Source organism: Pristiophorus japonicus, chromosome 22 (assembly GCF_044704955.1).
Source record: "Pristiophorus japonicus isolate sPriJap1 chromosome 22, sPriJap1.hap1, whole genome shotgun sequence".
In the NCBI taxonomy this organism is placed as follows: Eukaryota; Metazoa; Chordata; class Chondrichthyes; family Pristiophoridae; genus Pristiophorus; species Pristiophorus japonicus.
The window spans coordinates 12,347,510-12,372,846 of record NC_091998.1 but is presented as its reverse complement, the minus strand read 5'-3'; the positions used below and the strand labels follow the sequence as shown (position 1 = coordinate 12,372,846).

Below are 25,337 nucleotides of genomic sequence, written 5' to 3'. Positions count from 1 at the left end.
TGGAGACAGGAACAGAGACATTGTGCGGGATTATAGCCCCGCCCTCCGTGACTGACAGCCAATGGGGAGAGCGGCCCCGCCCTCCGTGACTGACAGCCAATGGGGAGAGCGGCTCCGCCCGCTGTGTGACTGACAGTCAATGGGGAGAGCGGCCCCGCCCTCCGTGACTGACAGCCAATGGGGAGAGCGGCCCCGCCCTCCGTGACTGACAGCCAATGGGGAGAGCGGCCCCGCCCTCCGTGACTGACAGCCAAATGAGAGAGCGGCCCCGCCCTCCGTGACTGACAGCCAATGGGGAGAGCGGCCCCGCCCGCTGTGTGACTGACAGCCAATGGGGAGCGTGGCCCCGCCCTCCGTGTGATTGACAGGAAACGCGACTTAAGGCCCCGCCAAAGCCCAGTCCTGCCCTTTTACCCGCGAGCCGCTCCTCTGCGCCACTTTACCGAACGGTCTCTCACACACTGAGCTCGGCAAACCCTCCCGCACCATGGCCGGCAACAATCCCCGGGTTTTCATGGACATCGATATCGAAGGCAAAAGACTGGGCCGGATCGTGATGACGGTGAGCTGCGCTTCCCGGAGGCGGTGCCGCCGGCCGCTGGGGGAGCTGTTCCCGGGACCAGTGCGCCTGCGCGGTCCTGGGCTCAGCCGAGACAGACCGGCCGCTGGGGGAAGCTGTTCCCGGGACCAGTGCGCCTGCGCGGCCCTGGGCTCAGCCGAGACAGACCGGCCGCTGGGGGAGCTGTTCCCGGGACCAGTGCGCCTGCGCGGTCCTGGGCTGAGCCGAGACAGACCGGCCGCTGGGGGAGCTGTTCCCGGGACCAGTGCGCCTGCGCGGTCCTGGGCTGAGCCGAGACAGACCGGCCGCTGGGGGAGCTGTTCCCCGGACCAGTGCGCCTGCGCGGGCCAAGAGCAGCAAGGTGTGGCGCCTCTGGAATGTGTGCAGTCGCTGCAAAATTGGGTTTAAAAACTAACAGTAAGCGTGCAACACTAGACCACACTTTGGAGTCCTGTGTACATGTGTGGCTATATTCCCGGAATGATAGAGGCACTGGAGAGGGTGCAGAGTAGATTTACAAGGATGATACCAGAAATGTGAGGTTAGGAAAGGATGAATAGGCTGGGGCCCTTTTTGTTTGAAACTGCTGCGGGGTGACCTGATAGAGGTCTTTTAAAATTATGAAGGGTTTCGATAGAGTGGATGGAGAGAGAATGTTTCCACTTGTGGGGAAGAGCAAAACTAGAGACCATCAATATAAGATAGTCACCAAGAAATCAAATTCAGGAGAAAACTTCTTTACCCAGAGAGTGGTAAGAATGTGGAACTCACTACCACAGGGAGGGGTTGGGGTGAATAGTATCGATGCATTTTAGCAGAGGCGAGATAAGCATATGAGGGAGAAAGGAATCGAGGGTTGCATTTAGATGAAGAAAGACTGGAGGAGGCTCAAGTGGAACATAAACGCCGGCATGGACTAGTTGGGCCGAATGTCCTGTTTCCGTGCCCGTGTATCCAATGTAAATAAACTCACTAACGTAACATTAGTAGGGGTTGGACTTGGGCATGGACACTGGATCCAGGAGGCCTGCGAAACCCAACCAGCTGAAGTTAAATCAGAGGTTTCCAGCTCATAATTAAATGGGCGACCTGTCTCCTGGGAACAGGTTGGCTGTGCACCCCATTCTACCTCTATTAAAACTGAAACTGGGTGGGATACAGATTTTTAACACTTTATCTTTGTGCACGACCCCAAACCACCCATTTTTAAGGCTGAACTCTATTATTCCCCCGCCGCCCCCCAAGGCCGTGAGCGGTGGGGGTCAAGCATGGGTTTTGAGGAGAGGAGTGATGGCAGCTGTGAAAGGAAGTGGGAAATGAACCTGAAAAGAGGGAACCACTTATAATGTCAGCTGGCGCAGGGATCAAGAATAGATGGTTGGTGAGAGTGTCTGATGGGGCAGTTGAATTGCTTCTTAGGCAGTCCCTTGGAGTCGAGGATGACTTGCTTCCATGCTAATGAGAGTTCTCAGGTGATGATGAGTCTGGTGCGGGATCTGCAGTCTGTTGCAGGTGGGTGGGGTGCTTGGGTTGTCGTGCGCTCCTTCCGCTGTTTGAGCTTGGCTTCCGCTTGCTCCCGATGAACAGACTCGGTGTTGGGCGCCTTCCCAGATGCTTCTCTACTTTGAGAGGCCTTGAGCCAGCGATTCCCAGGTGTCGGTGGGGTCATTGCACTTTTTCAACAAGGCTTTGAGGGTGTTCTTGAAGCATTTCCTCGACCCACCTGGGACTCGATTGCCCTGTTGGAGCTCTGAGTAGAGTGTTTGTTTCGGGATCTAGTGTTGGGCATGCGGACAATGTGGCCTGTCCATTGGAGTTGATTGAATGTGGTCAATGCTTCGATGCTGGGGATGTTGGCCTGAGCGAGAACACTGACGTTGGTGCGTCTATCCTGCCAATGGATTGGCAGGATCTTGCGGAGGCAGCGTTGGTGGTACTTCCAGTGCTTTGAGGTGCTTGCAGTAGATAGAACATGTCTCTGAATCATGTAGCAGGGTGGGTATCACTACTGCTCTGTAGAGCATGAGCTTGGTGCCGGGTTTATGGTCCTTTACCGAAGGCTGCACTGGCACACTGAAGTTGGGTTGCTACTCATGAGGTAGCAACAAGAGCCATTGCAGGTGTTTTGGCTTCTTTGCACTTTTCTCCCTCTTTCCCCAATGTGTTAACAGCTTTAAAAAAAAAAATGATTTCCAGTAATTCCTGCAGTGATGCCACTGGTTTCCATTGACTAGCTGACATTGTCTGTGTGAAATTAAGGTTCCTCAGACAATATTTGTAAGGGACTCCAGGGTTATGTTGGGAATTACAGGAATTACCCCACACAAGTTTAAGAACCACTTTTAAATGCTTATTGATCAGCTATGTGGTAAAATAATTGCATCCAAGTCCAGCAGCAGTGTCGCTACAATTGTTACTGTTGGTCTGTATAAAACTTGTTCATGTGTACGTGTGATTTAGCTTTTACAAATCTTCTCAATATAATGTTTGAACAGGGATTACGGCTGTAAATCTGTAGTGTTTTATTATTGTACGTGGTCGATATACTGAAGCTGTGCACTGTTGTCTCTTTCAGCTCAGGGCTGATGTGGTCCCAAAGACTGCAGGTAAGTCCCAGGAACTGACTGTGTTGAGCTGAAGAAAGTCTCCGTTGTATCGATGTCTGGTCTTACTCTGAATGGTTTTGTTACAGAAAACTTCCGTGCGTTGTGCACCGGTGAGAAGGGTTTTGGTTACAAGGGCTCCACATTCCACAGAATCATTCCTGAATTCATGTGCCAGGTGAGGAGCAAGTTTATTTTGCGAATAGTTGGGAATGTCTCTGTGCCTGTTTCATAGAAACATGGAAAATAGGTGCAGGAGTAGCCCATTCGGTCCTTCGAGCCTGCACCGCCATTCAATAAGATCATGACTGATCATTCACCTCAGTACCCCTTTCCTGCTTTCTCTCCATACCCCTTGATCCCTTTAGCCATAAGGGCCATATCCAACTCGCTCTTGAATATATCCAACGAGCTGGCATCAACAACTCTCTGTGGTACGGAATTCCACAGGTTAACAACTCTGAGTGAAGAAGCTTTTCCTTATCTCGGTCCTAAATGGCCTAGCCCTTATCCTTAAACTGTGACCCTTGGTTCTGGACTCCCCCAACATCGGGAACATTCTTCCTGCATCTAACCTGTCCAATCCCATCAGAATTTTATATGTTTCTATGATACAGGCCCAGTCGATCCAGTCTCTCATACGTCAGTCCTGCCATCCCGGGAATCAGTCTGGTGTACCTTCATTGCACTCCCTCATAACAAGAATGTCCTTCTTCAGATTAGGAGACTAAAACTGAACACAATATTCCAGGTGAGGCCTCACCAAGCCCCTGTACAGCTGCAGCAAGATCTCCCTGCTCCTATACTCAAATCCCCTACCTATGAAGGCCAACATGCCATTTGCTTTCTTCATCGCCTGCTGCACCTGCATGCCAACCTTCAATGACTGATGTACCATGGCACTCAGGTCTTGTTGCACCTCCCCTTTTCCTAATCTGCTGCCATTCAGATATTCTGTTGTCTTGTGTTTGCCACCGAAGTGGATAACCTCACATTTATCCACATTATACTGCATCTGCCATGCATTTGCCCACTCACCTAACCTGTGCAAGTCATCCTGCAGCCTCTTAGCATCCTCCTCACAGCTTACACCACCACCAAGCTTAGTGCCATCTGCAAACCTGGAGATATTATACTCAATTCCTTCATCTAAATCATTGATGTATATTGTAAATAGCTGTGGTCCCAGCACTGAGCCCTGCGGCACCCTACTAGTCACTGCTTGCCATTCTGAAAAGGACCCGTTTATCCGACTCTCTGCTTCCTGTCTGCCAACCAGTTCTCTATCCATGTCAATACATTACCCCCAATACCATGTGCTTTAATTTTGCAGACCAATCTCTTGTGTGGGACCTTGTCAAAAGCCTTTTGAAAGTCCAAATACACCACATCCACTGATTCTCCCTTGTCCACTACTAGTTACATACTCACAAAATTCTAGAAGATTTGTCAAGCATGATTTCCCTTTCATAATTCCATGCTGACTTGGACCGATCCTGTCACTGCTTTCCAAATGCGCTGCTATTTCATCTTTAATAATTGATTCCAACATTTTCCCCACTACTGATGTCAGGCTAACCGGTCTATAATTCCCTGTTTTCTCTCCCTTTTTTAAAAAGTGGTGTTACATTAGCTACCCTCCAGTCCATAGGAACTGATCCAGAGTTGATAGACTGTTGGAAAATGATCACCAATGCATCCACTATTTCTATGGCCACTTCCTTAAGTACTCTGGGATGCAGACTATCAGGCCCTGGGGATTTATCGACCTTCAATACCATCAATTTCCCTAACACAATTTCCTGACTAATAATGATTTCTCTCAGTTTCAGTCAATGGTTAATGACCTGCTCAACTTTCCATTGTACAGGGCGGTGACTTCACAGCGCACAACGGCACGGGTGGAAAGTCCATCTATGGGACCAAGTTTGCGGATGAGAACTTCACACTGAAGCACACAGGGCCTGGTAAGTAGGATGTGTTTCAGGGGTGGGGTGGGAAGAGTGGAGGAGGTAGGAGGAAGGGAATGTTGAGTTTGTTGGAGTGAAGGACGGTGTGGGTAGCGGGAAGATGGGGACCAGATGGAAGCGGTGTGAAAAATGAGGGCTGCGAGATGGAATATTATCAAATACCATTGTATAAAATATCATTGGAGAATCCCAAGTAAATTATATTGAAGCCAAAGTCATTGCTTTTGAGACATTTCTGACAAGGTGTCATATAATAAGCAACTGTTTATTTCTATATGAATAGTTCTGCAAATCAAATTGTTACTTTCAGTTTTAAGTGGCTACATTTGCAACATTTTTGAACGGCATCATCTGTTCATTACACTTACTGAAAATATGACAAGTCTTAGCTGGGCTAATGTTGTTTCTAAGGTGTAGATGACCAATATATCCATGTCTTGGGACCTTTCAGGTTTGCCCAAGTTTTGGATAAGCTGCATCTGTTGTACTTGAGGTGCCACACTTCAACTAAACGGTCTCTTTTATTAAAAAAGGGGGGGAAATAGAGATCTGGTTTCTGCTGGCTTTCATTGTCATTACCTGGCTGCTCCCCAGGGTGTGTGCCAGGCATTCAGAAGTAGTTACCAATCTACAGAAATGGTACATGAGGCTTCATAATTTGGGGTCTGGACAGAGTAGATAGAGAAACTGTTCCCCATTGGCAGAAAGGTCGAGAACCAGAGGACAAAGATTTAAGGTGATTGGCAAATGAACCAAAGGCAACACAAGAAGCAACTTTTTTTTTTTACACAGCAAGTTGGTTAGAATTTGGAATTCACTGGCAAAAGGGATAGTGGAGGCAGACTCGATCACTGATTTCAAAAGGGAGTTGGATAAGTACCTCAGAAAATAAATTGCAGGGCTTTGGGGAAAGGGCAGGGGAGGGGAGTGGGACTGGCTGAAGTGCTCTTGGAGAAAGCCACACAGCCTTGATGGGCAGAATGGTTATCTTCCGTGCTGTAACTATTCTATGATAATCTGACTGTTTACAAGTAGCTGAGTCGTTGTTTTAAATGGTGGTTGTTTTTAAACACCACTCCATCTTTGATAAACATCACCGCAGTGCTGTAGACCTCAGCCTTGCCTGTGAGAACCACTATTGGAGATCATTTAGTGGGTGTTTACCTGGGAAGTGCAGGTATGGTAATATAGTGAAAATATTATTTTTGATAAACAAAAGCAATTGTTGAACTTAATCTTTACCTATAACAAACCTGGGCCTTTATGCTAGTAATAAGGGAGAAGATTACACCCAGAGAGTTGTAAACTTGTGGAATTCTCTGCCACAGAAAGTTGTTGAGCCCAGTTTGTTGGACATATTCAAAAGGGAGCTAGATGTGGTCCTTATGGCTAAAGAGATCAGGGTTCTGGAGAGAAGGCAGGGGTGGGATACTGAGGTTGAATGATCAGCCATGATATTGAATGCGGTGCAGCCTCGAAGGGCCGAATGGCCTGCTCTTGCACCTATTTTCTATGTTTCTATAAGGTAGCTGGAGGAATTTGTTGCTTGGATTTATTGATTTCAAAGTCTTCTGTTGTATTTCTACCCACTTTCAAAATTGCTTCCAAACCTACCTTGTTCATCTTCAGTCATCTGTGTCCCCCCCAACTTGTGCTCAGTGTCTCACCCTGATCTTTCTCCAAGGCCCAGAAATGCATTTTAACATTTCAATACACATTTATGGAATGTTTACTACTTGTCACCTTACTGTTGCAGGTATCCTGTCCATGGCCAATAGTGGGCCAAATACGAATGGATCCCAGTTTTTTTTATGCACCAAGGCTACTTCGTGGTAAGTGTATGGTGACTTAGTATTCTCTCCATGATTCACTGCACGATTCTGTGGTCACTAATGTCTGTTGTTGAATCTTGAAGGTTGAATGGAAAGCATGTTGTATTTGGATCTGTGACAGAGGGGTATGATGAAGTTGTGAAGAAGATGGAAGCGTTGGGCGATTCAAGTGGCAAAACCAAAAAAAAAGTTACCATCGCTGATTGTGGACAGCTGGACTAATTATTTTTCCAAATGAAATTATAGAATTTAAATAAAACTTGATCACTTGCATTTCTAGTTTTTTTTGCTTTGCACTGTAGTATTTCATATTAATGACTAATTGCTTAAGATCACTGTATTCTCTTAGCTGAATTCAACTCAAATGTGTCAAACAGGCAGATAACCCGAGGAGCGTCACTTGAGAAAAAGGTTCTCCAAGTTTAAAAAAATTTAATTCTTTGGATATGGGTGTCGCTAGCAAGGTCAGAAGTTGATGGTGGAGCTGCCATCTTGAATTGCTGCAATCAAGTACTCCCTACTGTTGGGTAGGGAGTTCTGGGATTTTGACCCAGCTACTGTGAAGTATAACAGTGGTATATGTCCAAGTGAGGATGATGTGATGTGCAGGGAAAAGTGGAGGTGATGGTGTTCCCAGACTCCTGCTGCCCATGTATTTATTTTTTAGGTGGTGGAGATTGTGGGTCCGGGAGGTGTTGTTGCAGAAGCCTTGGTGTATTGCAGTCAATCCTATGGATAACACACACTAGCCACAGTGTGCTGGCAGCAGAGTGAGTGAGTGGATATTTAAAGTGCTGGGGCGGCAGCCTATTAAATAAGACTGCTTTATCCTGGTTGGTGTCGAGCTTCTTTAGTATTGCAGCTGTACCCATCCAGGGGAGTTTGGCAATTGGTTGAGTGGCAGGAGACAGTAGGGGTATTAGGCAGGTACTCTAATTGGCAGGATGTGACTAGTGGTGTCCCACAGGGATCTGTGTTGGAGCCTCAACTATTAATTGTATTTATTAATTACTTTGATAACCAGATGGAGCATCATATATCTAAGTTTGCTGATGACACATGGGTGGCATTGTATGCTGTGTAGATGGAAAGATAATAGATTAATTAAGTGAATGGGCAAAACTGGCGCATGGATTTCAATGTAGGCAAGTGTGAGGTCATCCATGTTGGACTGGAAAAGGATAGATCAGCGTGCTTTCTGAATGGTGACAAGCTAGAAACAGTGGGGGTCCAAAAAGACTTCTGAATCCACATGCATGGGGCATTAAAATGTAATTGTCAGATACAGACATAATCAAACAGGCTTTATTCTATGATGCATCTGGATTTAAGCCTAGGCGCCAGAGCTAAATGCCTGGTGTTCAACGCCATTGGCTATCCAGTCCTTCACTATTGGCATCTGTTCTCAACACTACCTGTTTTTGGTGTACATTAGGATATACGACTGAGGTGAGAGTGGCACCCACTGAGCCATGGCTGACACACATAACTGATCCCTATTTAGATTATACTATTTGGCTGCCTTCAAAATTAAGTTTAGTTTAATTATCCCTGGGATGTCAGCCTGATTAGAAGGCTTGGCTTCCAATAGGATGGGGAGGACTCTGGAGCAGCCTGCAGGAGCAGGTAGGGAGCCTGCAGCTGCTACTGGGGGCGAGGGGAGGCCTGATCCCAGAGCCTGGGGTGGGCTCAATCACTAATGTGGAGAGTGTGGAGCTGATCCTAGGGTAGACCGATCCTTGGGGGGTCTAATCCCCAACACCAGGGATCTTTGTGTGGGGGGGGGGGGGGGGCAGGGCAGTGACGTAGGAGAGGGCAGAGGAGATTAAGGCAATAGTTAGGAAGGGCATTAGCTTGGATGATGTGGAATCTATATGGGTAGAGCTGCAGAATACCAAAGGGCAAAAATGTTAGTGGGAGTTGTGTACAGACCTCCAAACAGTAGTTGTGATGTTGGGGAGGGCATCAAACAGGAAATTAGGGGTGCGTGCAATAAAGGTGCAGCAGTTATAATGGGTGACTTTAATATGCACATAGATTGGGCTAACCAAACTGGAAGCAATACGGTGGAGGAGGATTTCCTGGAGTGCATAAGGGATGGTTTTTTAGACCAATATGTCGAGGAACCAACTAGGGGGGAGGCCATCTTAGACTGGGTGTTATGTAATGAGAGAGGATTAATTAGCAATCTCGTTGTGCGAGGCCCCTTGGGGAAGAGTGACCATAATATGGTGAAATTCTGCATTGGGATGGAGAATGAAACAGTTAATTCAGAGACCATGGTCCAGAACTTAAAGAAGGCTAACTTTGAAGGTATGAGGCATGAATTGGCTGGGATGGATTGGCGAATGATACTGAAGGGGTTGACTGTGGATGGGCAATGGCAGACATTTAGAGACCGCATGGATGAACTACAACAATTGTACATTCCTGTCTGGCATAAAAATAAAAAAGGGAAGGTGGCTCAACCGTGGCTATCAAGGGAAATCAAGGATAGTATTAAAGCCAAGGAAGTGGCATACAAATTGGCCAGAAATAGCAGCGAACCTGGGGACTGGGAGAAATTTAGAACTCAGCAGAGGAGGACAAAGGGTTTGATTAGGGCAGGGAAAATGGAGTATGAGAAGAAGCTTGCAGGGAACATTAAGACGGATTGCAAAAGTTTCTATAGATATGTAAAGAGAAAAAGGTTAGTAAAGACAAACGTAGGTCCCCTGCAGTCAGAATCAGGGGAAGTCATAACGGGGAACAAAGAAATGGCGGACCAATTGAACAAGTACTTTGGTTCGGTATTCACGAAGGAGGACACGAACAACCTTCCGGTTATAAAAGGGGTCGGGGGGTCTAGTAAGGAGGAGGAACTGAGGGAAATCCTTATTAGTCGGGAAATTGTGTTGGGGAAATTGATGGGATTGAAGGCCGATAAATCCCCAGGGCCTGATGGACTGCATCCCAGAGTACTTAAGGAGGTGGCCTTGGAAATAGTGGATGCGTTGACAGTCATTTTCCAACATTCCATTGACTCTGGATCAGTTCCTATGGAGTGGAGGGTAGCCAATGTAACCCCACTTTTTAAAAAAGGAGGGAGAGAGAAAACAGGGAATTATAGACCGGTCAGCCTGACATCGGTAGTGGGTAAAATGATGGAATCAATTATTAAGGATGTCATAGCAGTGCATTTGGAAAGAGGTGACATGATAGGTCCAAGTCAGCATGGATTTGTGAAAGGGAAATCATGCTTGACAAATCTTCTGGAATTTTTTGAGGATGTTTCCAGTAGAGTGGACAAGGGAGAACCAGTTGATGTGGTATATTTGGACTTTCAGAAGGCGTTCGACAAGGTCCCACACAAGAGATTGATGTGCAAAGTTAGAGCACATGGGATTGGGGGTAGTGTACTGACATGGATTGAGAACTGGTTGTCAGACAGGAAGCAAAGAGTAGGAGTAAATGGGGACTTTTCAGAATGGCAGGCAGTGACTAGTGGGGTACCGCAAGGTTCTGTGCTGGGGCCCCAGCTGTTTACACTGTACATTAATGATTTAGATGAGGGGATTAAATGTAGTATCTCCAAATTTGCGGATGACACTAAGTTGGGTGGCAGTGTGAGCTGCGAGGAGGATGCTGTGAGGCTGCAGAGCGACTTGGATAGGTTAGGTGAGTGGGCAAATGCATGGCAGATGAAGTATAATGTGGATAAATGTGAGGTTATCCACTTTGGTGGTAAAAACAGAGAGACAGACTATTATCTGAATGGTGACAGATTAGGAAAAGGGGAGGTGCAAAGAGACCTGGGTGTCATGGTACATCAGTCATTGAAGGTTGGCATGCAGGTGCAGCAGGCGGTTAAGAAAGCAAATGGCATGTTGGCCTTCATAGCAAGGGGATTTGAGTACAGGGGCAGGGAGGTGTTACTACAGTTGTACAGGGCATTGGTGAGGCCACACCTGGAGTATTGTGTACAGTTTTGGTCTCCTAACCTGAGGAAGGACATTCTTGCTATTGAGGGAGTGCAGCGAAGGTTCACCAGACTGATTCCCGGGATGGCGGGACTGACCTATCAAGAAAGACTGGATCAACTGGGCTTGTATTCACTGGAGTTCAAAAGAATGAGAGGGGACCTCATAGAAACATTTAAAATTCTGACGGGGTTAGACAGGTTAGATGCAGGAAGAATGTTCCCAATGTTGGGGAAGTCCAGAACCAGAGGTCACAGTCTAAGGATAAGGGGTAAGCCATTTAGGACCGAGATGCGGAGGAACTTCTTCACCCAGAGAGTGGTGAACCTGTGGAATTCTCTACCACAGAAAGTTGTTGAGGCCAATTCACTAAATATATTCAAAAAGAAGTTAGATGAGGTCCTTACTACTCGGGGGATCAAGGGGTATGGCGAGAAAGCAGGAATGGGGTACTGAAGTTGAATGTTCAGCCATGAACTCATTGAATGGCGGTGCAGGCTAGAAGGGCCGAATGGCCTACTCCTGCACCTATTTTCTATGTTTCTATGTACCCCAGATCCCCCTGGCCGACAAGCAGTGTTGTAAAGGCACTTATCGCCTTCCTGCAGCTGTCCTTGCCTTCCTTTCAGCTGCTGGGTTTCCCGAGGCTTGGGAAATCCGGCTGCCACAGTAAAACTGCAAAGTAGGTTAAATCAGAGGCTGCCAGCTTCATTAAAATATTTAAATTGCCAACCCGCCTCCTGGGAGCGGGTTTGCTGTCTGCCCCTTTGTCCTGGCTGTTAAACCCAGAAGTGGTCGAGTTTGAGATTTTTTTTTAATGACTTTCAGGCCCGACGCCAACCCACCCGTTTTTGAGGGTTAAAATTCACCGTGAGGTGTCTCTCAAAGGCTGTATGATCAAATGCACAAATGGTTGGTAAATTTAGAAGGACTAAAGTCTTGGGCTGCGATTTTGCTGACCTCGGCGGGTCTGTGGTGGGCGGTGTCAAGGGTGTGTCCCGATCCCGCTCTATGAAATGATCTTGCATTGTTTGGGCTTGTTAAGCCTGCCCAGTGCATTTCGAGGAAGCAAGTCTGGTGATGTCATTTGATGTGTCATCAGCCGGTTTCCTCAAAGGGACCATGGCCAACTTCATTTTGACATTTGTTTTGTCAGTGTTCTGCAGCATTGAGGTACTGCAAACAGTGATAATGGCTGCACAGAGCCACAGGGTTGCACACTGGCTCTCCCATGATGCCCTTCATATACTTATGGAGGAAATCACAGCACCAGGGAGGTTCTCTTCCCTTCCCATAGGCGGAAGAGATGTCCCCAGGAGATCAACACAGCCTAGTTGCTCATTTGTGGAGGAGGGCACAAGCAGGGATGTGGTCAGTATGACCTGGGTGCAGTGCCATAAACCTTTCAATGATCTCAGTACATCACAAAACGTTAGTACAAAGCCACACTCAACCTCATCCTGCTGTGCCTCTCATCACATTCCCATCACTCTGCCTAACCTACCCCATTCCTGCACATCTTTACTCAATAAAACTCACCTTGCACCTCCAGCCATTCCTCTATTATCAGATCCCCACCTCACTCGCCACCTCTCTCACATGCCCTCATCCTAGTACAATCATACCAACTAACAACACACAAGGTTAGGCATTTGGGTGTTTTATGCAATGTTCATGTGAAGCTTCTAGTAATGTGGTGTCAAACACTGAAACCTTTTATTTTCAACGTTTTGCGTTCAACAGATTTGTGTGCACCTTTGGAAGTGGCTCAGTGATTTGCAGTGAATGGTGAGACTTAACGGTACCCCTCAATCGTCCAGATTGTGAAAGGAATAGCTTGGACATTGCAGGGATGCTTTATGGTGTTGGTGTAGTGCCAACCTGGTGCATCATGTGGCAGCCAGGATATAGTGTCAAGTGAAGTAAATCTGGCCATGGTGAGGCCATCCCTGGCACCCGGGCAGCAATCTGGTTGGGCGTTGATGCTCTCTGCCCTGTGCAGCATCAGTTGATTGCAGAGGTTGGTGTTGTCAGTGATGCTGGTGTGTGTGTTGGGGCTGATCGTGGTGGGAGTTTGAGGACCAAGTGGGAGAGTATAAAGGGCATCCATGCTGATGGAATAGATGGTGAGAGAGGTTGTTCCAATGAGGTGACACTGGAAAGAGAGTTTGCTCCAAACACTTGCGACCTGCATAAAGCTCAATCTGTCTTCCAAATGCAGTAAGCAACCACTTCTGAGCTTGGAGAGTGAACAGCTGTGAAGTGGGAACTTTTATAGCACAATTCATGCAGTCAAATAATCAGCTGATTCAATGGCCATTCATTTCCCGCCTCAGCATAACAGAAGTGATCCCCGTGGGCGAGCATGTAAAAAATCAAATGTATTCTTAATGATCTCCAAAGAAGGTCATGATTACCTGAATTGGGTCCGCTGCCGCTGCTTGTAGGGTCTGCTCAGCGCTAACAGAACCGACATCGAGGAAAAGCACGCATGGCAGTGGGGTCCTGACCCGCTGGGGAGAAAAACCACTTTCCCACCCCTGACCGCCCCCCGCAAAATCTCAGCTTTAGTTTCTGAGCCTTGCAGTTACTGCGCTTGTGTTTCTTCTTCTTAGGCAGTCCCTCAGAGTCGAGGGTGACTTGCTTCCACACTAAAATGAGTTCTAAGGTGACTGATGAGACCAATCTACAGTCTCTTGTCACAGGTGGGGCAGACGGTGGTTGGAGGGATGGGTGGGTGGGGTGCTTGGTTTGACGTGTGCTCGGTTTGATGTGTGCTCCTTCCGCTGTTTGAGTTTGCCTTCCGCGTGCTCCCGGCGAAGAGACTCGAAAGTGTCCGGCGCCTTCTCGGATGCTTCTCCTCCGCTTTGAGGGTCTTGGGCCAGGGATTCCCAAGTGTCGGTCGGGATGTTAGATCTTTTACAGGGAAGCCTAGAAGGCGTCCTCGAAGCATTTTCTCTGCCTCCTGGGAACTCGCCTGCGTGACGTAGCTCGGAGTAGATTACTTGTTTCGGGAGTCTAGCATATTGTTTCGGGAGTCTAGCATCAGGCATGTGGACAATGTGGCCCGTCTATCGGAGCTGATTGAGCATGGTCAATGCCTCGAAGCTGGGGATATTGGCCTGAGAGAGAACACTGACATCGGTGCGCCTATCCTGCCAATGGATTTGCAGGACCTTGTGCAGAAACACTGATCTTTGAATGGAAAGCACTTGTGAAATTCAGGTGGGAACTGTTCCCGGGACAAGTGCGCCTGCGCAAGGCAGAGGCGGCGGGCGGGTGAGTTGGGGCGGGCCCCGGTCGCTGGAGGAAGCTGTTCCTCGCAACTGGCCATCAGTGCAACAGCCTCTGGAATGTGTGGAGCAGCTGCAAAACTGGGTTCGAAACTAACAGTAGGACTACAACATTAGACGCACTAATGCAACATATTTTTGTTATTGAGTCTGTGATTTGGGCTAGGCCAGCATTTATTGCTCATCTCTAATTGCCCGTGAGAAGGTGGTGGTGAGCCGCCTTCTTGAACCGCTGCAGTCCGTGTGGTGAAGATGCTCCCGCAGTGCTGTTGGGGAGGGGGTTCCAGGATTAGAACCTCTAACGCGACGTTAGATGCCCATTAGGATGGGGTTAGGCAGGGATGCTTTGTGTCTTAATGCAAGGAGTATCCGTAATAAAGTGGATGAATTAACTGTGCAAATAGATGTTAACAAATATGATGCGATTGGGATTACAGAGACATGGCTCCAGGATGATCAGGGCTGGGAACTCAACATCCAGGGGTATTCAACATTCAGGAAGGATAGAATAAAAGGAAAAGGAGGTGGGGTAGCATTGCTGGTTAAGGAGGAGATTAATGCAATAGTTAGGAAGGACATTAGCTTGGATGATGTGGAATCTATATGGGTAGAGCTGCAGAACACCAAAGGGCAAAAAACGTTAGTGGGAGTTGTGTACAGACCTCCAAACAGTAGTAGTGATGTTGGGGAGGGCATCAAACAGGAAATTAGGGGTGCATGCAATAAAGGTGCAGCAGTTATAATGGGTGACTTTAATATGCACATAGATTGGGCTAACCAAACTGGAAGCAATACGGTGGAGGAGGATTTCCTGGAGTGCATAAGGGATGGCTTTCTAGACCAATATGTCGAGGAACCAACGAGGGGGGAGGCCATCTTAGACTGGGTGTTGTGTAATGAGAGAGGATTAATTAGCAATCTCGTTGTGTGAGGCCCCTTGGGGAAGAGTGACCATAATATGGTGGAATTCTGCATTAGGATGGAGAATGAAACAGTTAATTCAGAGACCATGGTCCAGAACTTAAAGAAGGGTAACTTTGAAGGTATGAGGCGTGAATTGGCTAGGATAGATTGGCGAATGATACTTAAGGGGTTGACTGTGGATGGGCAATGGCAGACATGTAGAGACTGCATGGATGAACTACAACAATTGTACATTCCTGTCTGGCGTAAAAATAAAAAAGGGAAGGTGGCTCAACCGTGGCTATCAAGGGAAATCAAGGATAGTATTAAAGCCAAGGAAGTGGCATACAAATTGGCCAGAAATAGCAGCGAACCCGGGGACTGGGAGAAATTTAGAACTCAGCAGAGGAGGACAAAGGGTTTGATTAGGGCAGGGAAAATGGAGTACGAGAAGAAGCTTGCAGGAAACATTAAGACGGACTGAAAAAGTTTCTATAGATATGTAAAGAGAAAAAGGTTAGTAAAGACAAATGTAGGTCCCCTGCAGTCAGAATCAGGGGAAGTCATAACGGGGAACAAAGAAATGGCGGACCACTTGAACAAGTACTTTGGCTCGGTATTCACTAAGGAGGACACAAACTACCTTCCGGATATAAAAGGGGTCAGAGGGTCTAGTAAGAAGGAGGAACTGAGGGAAATCCTTATTAGTCGGGAAATTGTGTTGGGGAAATTGATGGGATTGAAGGCCGATAAATCCCCAGGGCCTGATGGACTGCATCCCAGAGTACTTAAGGAGGTGGCCTTGGAAATAGCGGATGCATTGACAGTCATTTTCCAACATTCCATTGACTCTGGATCAGTTCCTATCGAGTAGAGGGTAGCCAATGTAACCCCACTTTTTAAAAAAGGAGGGAGATAGAAAACAGGGAATTATAGGCCAGTCAGCATGGATTTATTAAGGATGTCATAGCAGCGCATTTGGAAAGAGGTGACATGATAGGTCCAAGTCAGCATGGATTTGTGAAAGGGAAATCATGCTTGACAAATCTTCTGGAATTTTTTGAGGATGTTTCCAGTAGAGTGGACGAGGGAGAACCAGTTGATGTGGTATATTTGGACTTTCAGAAGGCTTTCGACAAGGTCCCACACAAGAGATTAATGTGCAAAGTTAAAGCACATGGGATTGGGGGTAGTGTGCTGACATGGATTGAGAACTGGTTGTCAGACAGGAAGCAAAGAGTGGGAGTAAATGGGGACTTTTCAGAATGGCAGGCAGTGACTAGTGGGGTACCGCGAGGTTCTGTGCTGGGGCCCCAGCTGTTTACACTGTACATTAATGATTTAGACGAGGGGATTAAATGTAGTATCTCCAAATTTGCAGATGACACTAAGTTGGATGGCAGTGTGAGCTGCAAGGAGGATGCTATGAGGCTGCAGAGCGACTTGGATAGGTTAGGTGAGTGGGCAAATGCATGGCAGATGAAGTATAATGTGGATAAATGTGAGGTTATCCACTTTGGTCGTAAAAACAGAGAGACAGACTATTATCTGAATGGTGACAGATTAGGAAAAGGGGAGATGCAACAAGACCTGGGTGTCATGGTACATCAGTCATTGAAGGTTGGCATGCAGGTACAGCAGGCGGTTAAGAAAGCAAATGGCATGTTGGCCTTCATAGCGAGGGTATTTGAGTACAGGGGCAGGGAGGTGTTGCTACAGTTGTACAGGGCCTTGGTGAGGCCACACCTGGAGTATTGTGTACAGTTTTGGTCTCCTAACCTGAGGAAGGACATTCTTGCTTTTGAGGGAGTGCAGCGAAGGTTCACCAGACTGATTCCCGGGATGGCGGGACTGATCTATGAAGAAAGACTGGATCAACTGGGCTTGTATTCACTGGAGTTCAGAAGAATGAGAGGGGACCTCATAGAAATGTTTAAAATTCTGATGGGTTTAGACAGGTTAGATGCAGGAAAAATGTTCCCAATGTTGGGGAAGTCCAGAACCAGGGGTCACAGTCTAAGGATAAGGGGTAAGCCATTTAGGACTGAGATGAGGAGGAACTTCTTCACCCAGAGAGTGGTGAACCTGTGGAATTCTCTACCACAGAAAGTTGTTGAGGCCAATTCATTAAATATATTCAAAAAGGAGTTAGATGAAGTCCTTACTACTAGGGGGATCAAGGGGTATGGCGAGAAAGCAGGAATGGGGTACTGAAGTTGTATGTTCAGCCATGAACTCACTGAATGGCGGTGCAGGCTAGAAGGGCCGAATTGCCTACTCCTGCACCTATTTTCTATGTTTCTATCGAGGAGGTAAGTGTAAAGGCACTATCTTCCTGGATCCAGCAGGCTTTGCCTTCCATTTGCTGGCGGGTTTCACAAGGCCTGCGAAAACTGACCAACTGAAGTTAAATAGAGGTTAAATCGGAGGCTTCCAGCCTCATCATAATTAACTAGGCGAACCCGTCGTCTGGGAGCAGATTGGCTGCGTGCCCCATCCCGCTCCGTTAAAACCGGAAAAAGGCAGCTTCTGGTTGGGATTCAGATTTTTAACACTTTAACTTCCTGCACCACCACTACCCACCCATTAAGACTAAACTCCCCACCCCGCCCCTGCTTTCCCAGTCGGGCGGGAGGGGTCGAGCGTAGTTTTTTGAGGAGGGTAGTGATGGCAGCTATGAAAGGAATAGAGAACTTAACCTGAAGGGAGGGAATCACTTATGTCAGCTGGCATAGGGACCAGGAAACAACGGTTGGTGAGAGCGTCTGATGGGGTAGTTCGGTTCCTACTCATGAAGTAAGTGTCATGATTGGACTTTGGACAAGTGCCAAGAGGGAGGTTGGGGGTAGCTGTACATTTTGGCTGCTCCCTTTTTGCTCTTTTCTCCCTCTTTCCCTAATGTGTTTACAGCTCAACGTTTTTGTTTGATTTTCAGCATCTGTAGATTTCATTTATTTTTTATTGCTGATTACTAATATAAAAAATAATAATTATTGCGATGATACCACTGGTTACCATTGACTTGCTGGCATTCTCTTTGTGAAATGAGGATTCCCCAGACAATATTTGCAAATGACCCTGGGAGTATGTTGGGATTAACAAGTTTAAGAATCACTGTTAAATGCTTGTTGATCAGTTAGAAAGAAAGACTTGCATTTCAATAGCGACTTTCACAACCACCAGATGTCTCACAGACAGACTTGCATTTATATAGCGCCTTTCACAACCACCTGACGTCTCAAAGTGCTTTGTAACGTGGGAACCACGGCAGCCAATTTGCACACAGCAAGCTCCCACAGACACCAATGTGACAATGGCCAGATAATCTTTTTAGCGATGTTGATTGAAGGATAAATCTTGGCCAGGACACTGGAGATAACTCCCCTGCTCTTCTTTGAAATAGCGACATGGGATCTTTTACGTTCACTTGAGAGGGCAGACGGGGCCTCGGTTTAATGTCTCATCCAAAAGATGGCTCCTCCGACAGTGCAGCGCTGGAGTGTCAGCCTAGATTTTTGTGCTCAAGTCTCTAGAATGGGACTTGAACTCACAACCTTCATGTCTCAGAAGCGAGTGTGCAATGCACTGAGCCACATATAGAGAGAAACTGTTCCCATTGGTAGAAGGGTCGAGAACCAGAGGAGTCAGATTTAAGGTAATTGGCAGAAGAACCAAAGAAGACACGAGGAATAGCTTTTATACGCAGCGAGCGGTTAGGATCTGGAATGCACTGCCTGAAAGGGTGGTGGAGATGCATTAAATTGTGGCTTTCAAAAGGGAATTGGATAAGTACCTGAAGGAAAAAGTTTTGCAGGGCTATGGGAAAGGGGTGGGAGGAGTGGGATTAGTTTAAGTGCTCTTGCAGAGAGCCGGCACGGGCTTGACGGGCCGAATGGTGACCTCCTGTGCTGTAACCATTCTATGATTCTATGAAGTAAGAATCCCCTGATGGGAATCTGGGGCATTTTAATTATCCACCTGCCTAAATTCTATTGTTGAGTAGGGTTAAAATCACCCCCAGTCACACACAGCTGCATTTTAGCAACAGAATAACACGTTGTGAGTTATATCTTATAATGTTTCTGTCCTTATTTAACAGCAAATCCAGTGCCCTATTGTAAGCAATGCCATTGGCGATCTGTTAGTATCAGGAGAGACTGAACAGACAAGGAATCTTTTGCTCTGGAAAAGAGACTGAGGGGTGACTTAATAGAGGTCTTTATGATTATGAAACGTTTGAGAGGGTAGGTGTAGAGAGAGTATTTCCACTTGTGGGTGAGTCCAAAACTAGGGTCCACATCATTATAGGCAGTCCCTCGGCATTGAGGAAGACTTGCTTCCACTCCCAAAGTGAGTTCTTTGGTGGCTGAACAGTCCGATATGAGAGCCACAGACCCTGTTACAGGTGGGATAGACATTTGTCGATGGAAGGAGTGGGTGGGGCTGGTTTGCCGCGTGCTCCTTCCACTGTCTACGCTTGACCTCTTCACGCTCTTTGCGATGAGACTCGAGGAGCTCAGCGCCCTCCCGGATGCATTTTCCCCACCTCGGGCAGTCTTCGGCCAGGGTCTCCCAGGCATCAGTGGTGATGTCGCACTTTACCATGGAGGCTTTCAGGGTGTCCTTGTAACATTTCCGCTGTCCACCTTTGGCTCGTTTACCATTAAGGAGCTCCGCATAGAGCATTTGCTTCGGGTGGCATGCGAACTGTGGTGTATCTGTAAAGCATGCACTCCCATGTTCTGCCACCAGGGAGCGCATCCTCTGAAGTCTCAAGGGATCCCAGCATCCCTTGGGAGCACTGTATATAAGCCGGCCCCTAAGGCCCGTTCCTCACTCTGGAGTGTCAAAATAAAGACTGAGGTCACTGTTACTTTAACCTCCCTGTGTGCAGTCTCATCTGTGTTAGGAACACAATACGAACTATGTGGCCTGCCCAGCGAAGCTGATCGAATGTGGTCAGTGCTTCAATACTGGAGATGTTAGCCTGGACAAGGACACTGATGTTGGTGCGCCTGTCCTCCTAGGGTCCACAAATATAAGATTATCACTACCAAGTAAATAGGGAATTCAGGATAAACCTTTTTACCCAGAGGATGGTGAGAATGTGGTACTCACTACCACAGGGAGTGGTTGAGGTGACTAGCATAGATGCATTTAAGAGGAAGCTGGATAAGCACACGAGGGAGAAAGGAATAGAAGGATATATTAATAGGATGAGATGAAGAGAGGTGGGAGGAGGCTGGTGTGGAGCATATACGCTGGCTAAGACTAGTTGGGACGAACAGCTAGCTTCCGTGCTATAAATTCTATGATTCAAGTTAAATCTTTTCTTAGTTTATATTAAGCTGAGACTGAAATATCGCTACCTTCAATTTAACTTGTCCAGATTACAAACAATCGGAATGCTGAGCAGCACGAGTTGCTAACCTGGGTGCACAAACAGTAATATTGAAGACTGATTCTCTGCAGCGTTTTTCAGTTCTGAACGCTGCTTTAAGAAAATAAATAAAACATTTGAACCTCAGAAAAACAAGCAGACTGGGGGCTGCCAGATCACACAGGTACAGAGCGACAGATGAGAGAGGCAAGCAAAGTTCCTTCTAATTTTTTTTGTGCGCGGTCCCTTTAAATACGCAGCGGCCGCGTATGCGCGGTATCTCTTCTAGCGGCCTGCGCAGGATCTCGCGATCGATTCGGGGGAACGTTGGAGGTGCGTGTTATTAATGACAAATGTTCCTCTCGGAAAAGCCTGCTTCTGTATACTGCTACTGGAAGCTGTAATGTATGCACCTGTTTGTAGAGCTATTGAGTTGTGAGTGGCTTAGCGCTGGCGACGTATTTCTTCCGCCAGCAGCACGGCCTCAACTACGACACGCAGCTCCTGTTTGTGAGCTTAGGGGGGCGTCAGGACCGCCGTCCAGGAGCTGCCTGTCTTTTACAAGGAACTCACCAGGGTCTGGAACAAAGTCTCCACCAAGCGCAGCTCTCCACCGGCTGGAGTGGCGGCTGTCCTGCAGAAGCTGCTGCTCGGAAATCCGTACCTCCACGACCGAGGTTTTAGGTGGCAGTCGGACGAGAGGGCTGTGGCTGGTGAGGTGACCAGGGTCAGGGACCTGCTCGATGGCGGAGGAGCGGGCTGGATGGCGCCAGACACGCTGGCGCGGCGCCTAAATTCGGCCGACGTCAGGCGCGCGGCCGACGCTATCGAGTCGCTAAAAACAGCACTGGGCCCTGACTCAGTTAGGTGCATCGAGGAGGCTCAAGCATGTGGGGCGATCCCGACCGAACTGACCCCCGCCCGGACGGAATTCCTATCGGCGCCAAACCCCGGAACCTCCCTCGGGAGCCGGCGCCTCACAACTTGAGCCGCCTCGGGGAAATCCCCTCCATGCCTTTCAGTTCTGCGCGGAGGGGTTTCCTGTACGGGCTGCTTCTGCACACTCTCAACTTTGCCATCCTCGCCTGCCGTCCGGACACGCCATGGTGTACCATCTTGCCGTCCGGAGGAGGCGGGAGTCCCCGATGGAGGGCACTCTACGCGGGAGTTCTCCCACTATTCATCGGGGACTTGGCCTGGAGGGTGGTGCACGGAGCAGTCCCGTGCAATACATTTTTAAGTCGGTTCACGGGCTCCCAGGCCGCCTGCAATTTCTGCGGTCTGGAGGAGTCCATGTTCCATGTTTTTATGGAGTGTGCGAGGTTGCAGCCCCTGTTCCAATATTTAAAGGGGCTGTTCCTGAAATTCTGGTTGCACTTCAGTCCCACACTCCTGATCTTTGGGCACCCTGTGCGGAGGGGAGCGAGTAGGTCCGAGGGCCTCCTCGTAGACTGCTCCTGGGCACGGCCAAGGGTGCCATCAGCCGGTCCAGGCAGCGGATGGTCGAGAGGGTCGTTCAGACTGACTGCCTGCCTCTCTTCCGAGCCTACATCCGGGCCAGGGTGTCCCTAGAGATGGAGCACGCGGTGTCCACCGGTACGCTCGTGGCCTTCCGCGAGAGATGGGCGCCGGAGGGACTGGAGTGCATCATCACGACTGGCAACCAAATTTTAATTTGATTTTATGTTTTAAAGTTTAATTTGTTTTAATTGCCGGGGTTTTTAGTGTCCCCCTCCCCTTTTATCGGGGGCACTTGTAAAATTTATGATTTTATTGCCCAAAAAAAAAATCACAAAAAACCCCCAAAAAACAGTCAAAAATAACAAAAAAAAAAGAGGGCAGGTATAAGTGTCTGGAGTGTCCCCCAGATTGGGGGGCACTTGATCTAATGTTTGTTTTGTACTCCCTAAAAGAGTTGCGAGTGGCTTAGCGCTGGCGACGCATTTCTTCCGCCAGCAGCACGACCTCAACTACGACACGCAGCTCCTGTTTGTGAGCTTGGGGGGCGTCAGGACCGCCGTCCAGGAGCTGCCTGTCTTTTACAAGGAACTCACCAGGGTCTGGAACAAAGTCTCCACCAAGCGCAGCTCTCCACCGGCTGGAGTGGCGGCTGTCCTGCAGGAGCCGCTGCTCAGGAATCCGTACCTCCACTTCCGAGGTTTTAGGTGGCAGTCGGACGAGAGGGCTGTGGCTGGTGAGGTGACCAGGGTCAGGGACCTGCTCGATGGCGGAGGAGCGGGCTGGATGGCGGCAGACATGCTGGCGCGGCGCCTAAATTCGGCCGACGTCCGCCGCTCGGCCGATGCCATCGAGTCGCTAAAAACAGCACTGGGCCCCGACTCCATTAGGTGCGTCGAGGAGGCTCAAGCACGTGGGGAGATCCCGACCGAACTGACCCCCGTCCGGACGGAATTCCTCATCAGCGCCAAACCCCAGAACCTCCCTTGGGAGCCGGCGCTTCACAACTTGAGCCGCCTCGGGGAAATCCCCTCCGTGCCTTTCAGTTCTGCGCGGAGGGGTTTCCTGTACGGGCTGCTCCTGCACACTCTCAACCTTGCCATCCTCGTCTGCCTTCCGGACACGCCATGGCGTACCATAGTGCCGTCCGGAGGAGGCGGGGGTCCCCGATGGAGTGCACATTACGCGGGAGTCCTCCCATTATTTATCGGGGACTTGGCCTGGAGGGTGGTGCACGGAGCAGTCCTGTGCAACTAATTTTTAAGCCGGTTCATGTGCTCCCAAGCCGCCTGCAATTTCTGCGGTCTGGAGGAGTCCGTGTTCCATGTTTTTACTGAATGTGTGAGGTTGCAGCCCCTGTTCCAATATTTAAAGGGGCTGCTCCTGAAATTCTGGTTGCACTTCAGTCCCACACTCCTGATCTTTAGGCACCCTGTGCGGAGGGGAGCGGGTAGGTCCGAGGGCCTCCTCGTAGGACTGCTCCTGGGCACGGCCAAGGGTGCCATCAGCCGGTCCAGGCAGCGGGCGGTCGAGGGGGTCGTTCAGCCTGACTGCCTGCCTCTCTTCCGGGCCTATATCCGGGCCAGGGTGTCCCTAGAGATGGAGCACGCGGTGTCCACCGGTACGCTCGCGGCCTTCCGCGAGAGGTGGGCGCCGGAGGGACTGGAGTGCATCATCACGCCCGGCAACCAAATTTTAATTTGATTTGATCTGGTTTAAAGTTTAATTTGTTTTAATTGCCGGGGTTTTTAATGTCCCCCTCCCCTTTTATAGGGGGCACTTGTAAAATTTATGATTTTATTGCCCCAAAAAATCACAAAAACCCCCCCAAAAAAAGTTTTAAAAAAAGGGCAGTTGAAAAATGTTTGGAGTGTCCCCCAGATCGGGGGTCACTTGACCTACTGTTTATTTGTCTCCTCTAAAAGAGTTGTGAGTGGCTTAGCCGCGGTGTCCACCGGTACGCTCGCGGCCTTTCGCGAGAGGTGGGCACCGGAGGGACTGGAGTGCATCATCACCCCCGGCAACCAAATTTTAATTTGATTTTATTTGTTTTAAAGTCTAATTTATTTTAAATGCTGGTTTTAGTGTGCCCCTCCCCTTTTATAGGGGGTACTTGGAAAAAATCATGATTTTAGTGCCCAAAAAACCCCACAAAAATCACCATAAAAACAAACAAAAAAAAAAAGTGCACGTGAAAAGTGTTTGGAGTGTCCCCCAGATCGGGGGGCACTTGATTTAATGTTTATTTTGTTCACCCCCCAAAAGAGTTGTGAGTGGCTTAGCCAGTCACGTGATGTTCACAAGACTCAATAAAACCCCAGCCAGTTGGGATCAGGGGATCCACAATGAGGCAGGTGGTTGAGGGAATTGAATGTAATATCTCCAAGTTTGCAGATGACACTTAGCTGGCTGGCGGTGTGAGCTGTGAGGAGGACGCTAAAAGGCTGCAGGGTGACTTGGACAGGTTAGGTGAGTGGGCAAATGCGTGGCAGATGCAGTATAATGTGGATAAATGTGAGGTTATCCACTTTGGTGGCAAAAACACACAGGCAGAATATTATCTGAATGGCGGCAGATTAGGAAAAGGGGAGGTGCAATGAGACCTGGGTGTCATGGTACAGCAGTCATTGAAAGCATGCAGGTACAGCAGGCGGTGAAGAAGGCAAATGGTATGTTGGCCTTCATAGCTAGGGCATTTGAGTATAGGAGCAGGAAGGTCTTACTGCAATTGTACAGGGCCTTGGTGAGGCCACACTTTGAATATTGTGTACAGTTTTGGTCTCCTAATCTGAGGAAGGACACTCTTGCTATTGAGAGAGTGCAGCGAAGGTTCACCAGACTGATTCCCGGGATGGCAGCTGATATATAAGACTGGAGCGACTGGGCTTATATTCACTGGAGTTTAGAAGGAAGAGAGGGGATCTCATAGAAACATATAAAATTCTGACGGGACTGGACAGGTTAGATGCAGGAAGAATGTTCCCAATGTTGGGGAAGTCCAGAACCAGGGGACACAGCCTAAGGATAAGGGGTAGGCCGTTTAGGACCGAGATGAGGAGAAACTTCTTCACTCAGAGTTGTTAACCTCTGGAATTCCCTGGCGCAGAGAGTTGTTGAGGCCAGTTCACTGGATATATTCAAGAGGGAGTTAGATATGGCCCTTACGGCTAAAGGAATCAAGGGATATGGAGAGAAAGCAGGAAAGGGGTACTGAGGGAATGATCAGCCATGATCTTATTGAATGGTGGTGCAGGCTCGAAGGGCCAAATGGCCTACTCCTATTTTCTATGTTTCTAATGGATAAAGCACTTTGAGACATCTGGTGGTCATGAAAGGCGCTATATAAATGCAAGTGTTTATTTTTATAAGGTTTGGCGAGA

The 25,337-nt window shown here is 48.3% G+C and overlaps 1 protein-coding gene across 1 annotated transcript; it reads left to right on the top strand.

Moving 5' to 3' along the window:
• Positions 1–360: 360 nt before the first annotated feature.
• Positions 361–7,237, top strand: LOC139234862 (peptidyl-prolyl cis-trans isomerase-like). The gene is made up of 6 exons (XM_070865634.1): positions 361–562; positions 3,135–3,165; positions 3,252–3,340; positions 5,033–5,129; positions 6,889–6,964; positions 7,048–7,237. Exons 1-6 carry the CDS (start codon positions 488–490, stop codon positions 7,184–7,186), a joined length of 507 nt encoding a protein of 168 aa, XP_070721735.1. The 5' UTR covers positions 361–487; the 3' UTR covers positions 7,187–7,237.
• The last annotated feature ends 18,100 nt before the right edge of the window (positions 7,238–25,337 follow it).

What these genes read in the sequence shown, in the direction of transcription:
- LOC139234862 (XM_070865634.1), top strand. Translation starts at nt 488, where the DNA reads ATGGCCGGCAACAATCCCCGGGTTTTCATGGACATCGATATCGAAGGC. An exon ending in TGGGCCGGATCGTGATGACG is followed by an intron (nt 563 to 3,134) that starts GTGAGCTGCGCT and finishes TGTCTCTTTCAG; the next exon opens with CTCAGGGCTGATGTGGTCCC. An exon ending in TGTGGTCCCAAAGACTGCAG is followed by an intron (nt 3,166 to 3,251) that starts GTAAGTCCCAGG and finishes GTTTTGTTACAG; the next exon opens with AAAACTTCCGTGCGTTGTGC.